The sequence below is a fragment of the Sprattus sprattus genome (assembly GCF_963457725.1).
Source record: "Sprattus sprattus genome assembly, chromosome: 6".
Classification (NCBI taxonomy): domain Eukaryota; kingdom Metazoa; phylum Chordata; class Actinopteri; order Clupeiformes; family Clupeidae; genus Sprattus; species Sprattus sprattus.
In genome coordinates, this window is record NC_137925.1 from 10,353,125 (window position 1) to 10,355,514 (window position 2,390).

Here is a 2,390-nt window from a genome sequence, read left to right on the forward strand (position 1 = left end):
TGAACGGCTCCGGCAAAAACAAGCCGCACGTGAAGAGACCCATGAACGCCTTCATGGTGTGGGCGCAGGCGGCGCGCAGAAAGCTCGCGGACCAGTACCCCCACCTCCATAATGCGGAACTCAGCAAAACTCTGGGCAAACTCTGGAGGTAAGATAACTAACCTAATTTAATGTATTTAACCTAATTTACCCAACCACCAGCGCGCTTTCGCTTTCACACACACACACACACACACACACACACACACACCCTGCCCTACCACCAGCGCGCTTTCGCTCAAATAGCATTAGTTCTAATTACTAATATTAGTTGGACAAGTGTGGGTGATCTGGTGAAGGAACTTATCTTATGTGTGTTCTGATGGAGGAGTTTATCTAATGTGTGTTCTAGTGAAGGAACTTCTCTAATGTGTGTTCTGATGAAGGAGTTTATCTAATGTGTGTTCGGGTTTCTTGGAGCAGATTACTGAACGACCTGGAGAAGCGCCCTTTCGTTGAGGAGGCGGAGAGGCTGCGCGTGCAGCACAAGAAAGATCACCCCGACTACAAGTACCAGCCGCGACGGAGGAAGTCGGTAAAGAACGGGCAGAGCGATCCGGAGGACGCGATGGAGCAAACCCACATCTCGTCCAACGCCATCTTCAAGGCGCTGCAGCAGGCAGACTCTCCCGCCTCCAGCCTGGGCGACGTGCAGTCACCCGGCGAGCTCTCCGGTAAGCCACCAGCAAGCACGCGATTCACAGAGCCCAGGGTGTGAATGCAGCATCGCGGCATGGTGCTCAAATCTGGCAAAGCTGTTGAGTGCGAGACACTGAGGATGCATACTAATGCAGTTTCATATTCTAATGTTTGAATGATTTAGCAAATGTCTAAGAAATCCCTTTTACATACTCATGCAGTTTCATTTCTAATGTTTGATTTAGCGAATGTCTTAAAATCCTTCTGAAACTCCAGCATTTCAGCTGAATATTCTGCAATCATGTGGAATGTTCACTTTTTTGGGGCCTAAAAGTTTATGGAACCTCATATCTCTATGGAGCCTCATATCTTTATGGAACCTCATATCTCTATGGAGCCCCATAGCTTCCCTTGTGAATCATGTTATGATTGTTGTATTTCTGGCCTCCACACACGTGTGTTTTAACACTCCTCTCCTCCCCCCCCCCCCCTACAGGCCAGTCGCAGGCCCCCCCCACGCCCCCCACCACCCCTAAGACAGAAGTGCAGAAGGTGGAGTTGAAGCGCGAGGGGCGCCCCCTGCAGGACGCCTCGGGCCGCCAGCTCAACATCGACTTCCGCGACGTGGACATCGGCGAGCTGAGCAGTGAGGTCATCTCGCACATCGAGACCTTCGACGTCAACGAGTTTGACCAGTACCTGCCGCCCAACGGCCACCCCGCCGCAGTGAGCACCGCAAGTGTGGGCGGAGCCTACAGCGCCCCCTACGGGATGGGAGGTGGCAGCGCGGTCAGCCCGACCGCTGTAGCAGGAGCCTGGCTGTCTAAGAGTCAGAGCACTAGCCCAGGGCAACAGAGTCAGCAGGCGCATTCTCTTACTCCACTGGGGGGCGGCGGAGAGCAGGGGCAGACGCAGACTCAGTCACGCCCCCCTCACATTAAGACGGAGCAGCTGAGCCCCAGCCACTACAGTGAGCCCCCCCAGGGCTCGTCCCCCCCCCAGCACGCCACCTACGGCTCCTTCAGCATGCAGCACTTCAGCCCCCCCCCCTCCTACACAGCCGCCTCGCGTGCGCAGTATGAGTTCGACCACCAGGGCGGCGCCAGCGCCTACTACAGCCACGCCTCTGCACCCAGCCCCACCCTCTACTCCACCTTCAGCTACATGAGCCCCACCCACCGGCCCATGTACACACCAATCGCAGACAACGCAGGCGTGGCCTCAGTACCACAGACCAATCACAGCAGCCCACAACACTGGGAGCAGCAGCCGGTCTACACACAACTCACCAGGCCCTGAGCCAGACATACACATACACACACTCACTCTCTCATTCACACACACACACAAACCCAAACACGCGCAAAAGAGAAACTGCCATCCTGAAAAGCTGACAGATTCCAGGCTTGTTCCTCAAGCTTGTCATTAAGAAAAACAACACACACACACACACACCCACACCCACACATGGGGAGGCAGAGTTGCAGTCAGAGACGAAAGCTGGTCTTCAAACACACTGAACTGAGCTCGCCATATGCCCCCCTGCACACACACACAGTCGCACAGAAACACACAAATGCACACCTAAATACAACAACACATACACACACACACCTCTGCAGTAGGTGGGAACTGAACTGAGCTCTTATTGGCTGTTGTGCCTTAGCCTTATTACACCTTTTCTCTTTGACAACGATGAACGTTCTAGACTG

At 54.2% G+C, this 2,390-nt stretch overlaps 1 protein-coding gene across 1 annotated transcript in view; it reads left to right on the top strand.

Annotated features, from left to right (window-relative positions):
* The window catches only part of sox9a (SRY-box transcription factor 9a), a gene marked incomplete at its 5' end in the record, with an annotated part of 2,326 nt that extends 277 nt beyond the window's left edge, over positions 1–2,049 (top strand). The window contains 3 exons of the mRNA XM_080841027.1: positions 1–148; positions 463–713; positions 1,175–2,049. The exon at positions 1–148 is cut by the window's left edge and continues 277 nt beyond it. Of these exons, the coding sequence (XP_080697153.1) occupies positions 1–148; positions 463–713; positions 1,175–1,977 (1,202 nt within the window). The 3' untranslated portion in view covers positions 1,978–2,049. The remainder of the gene's footprint in view (positions 149–462; positions 714–1,174) is intronic.
* Positions 2,050–2,390: the final 341 nt, after the last annotated feature.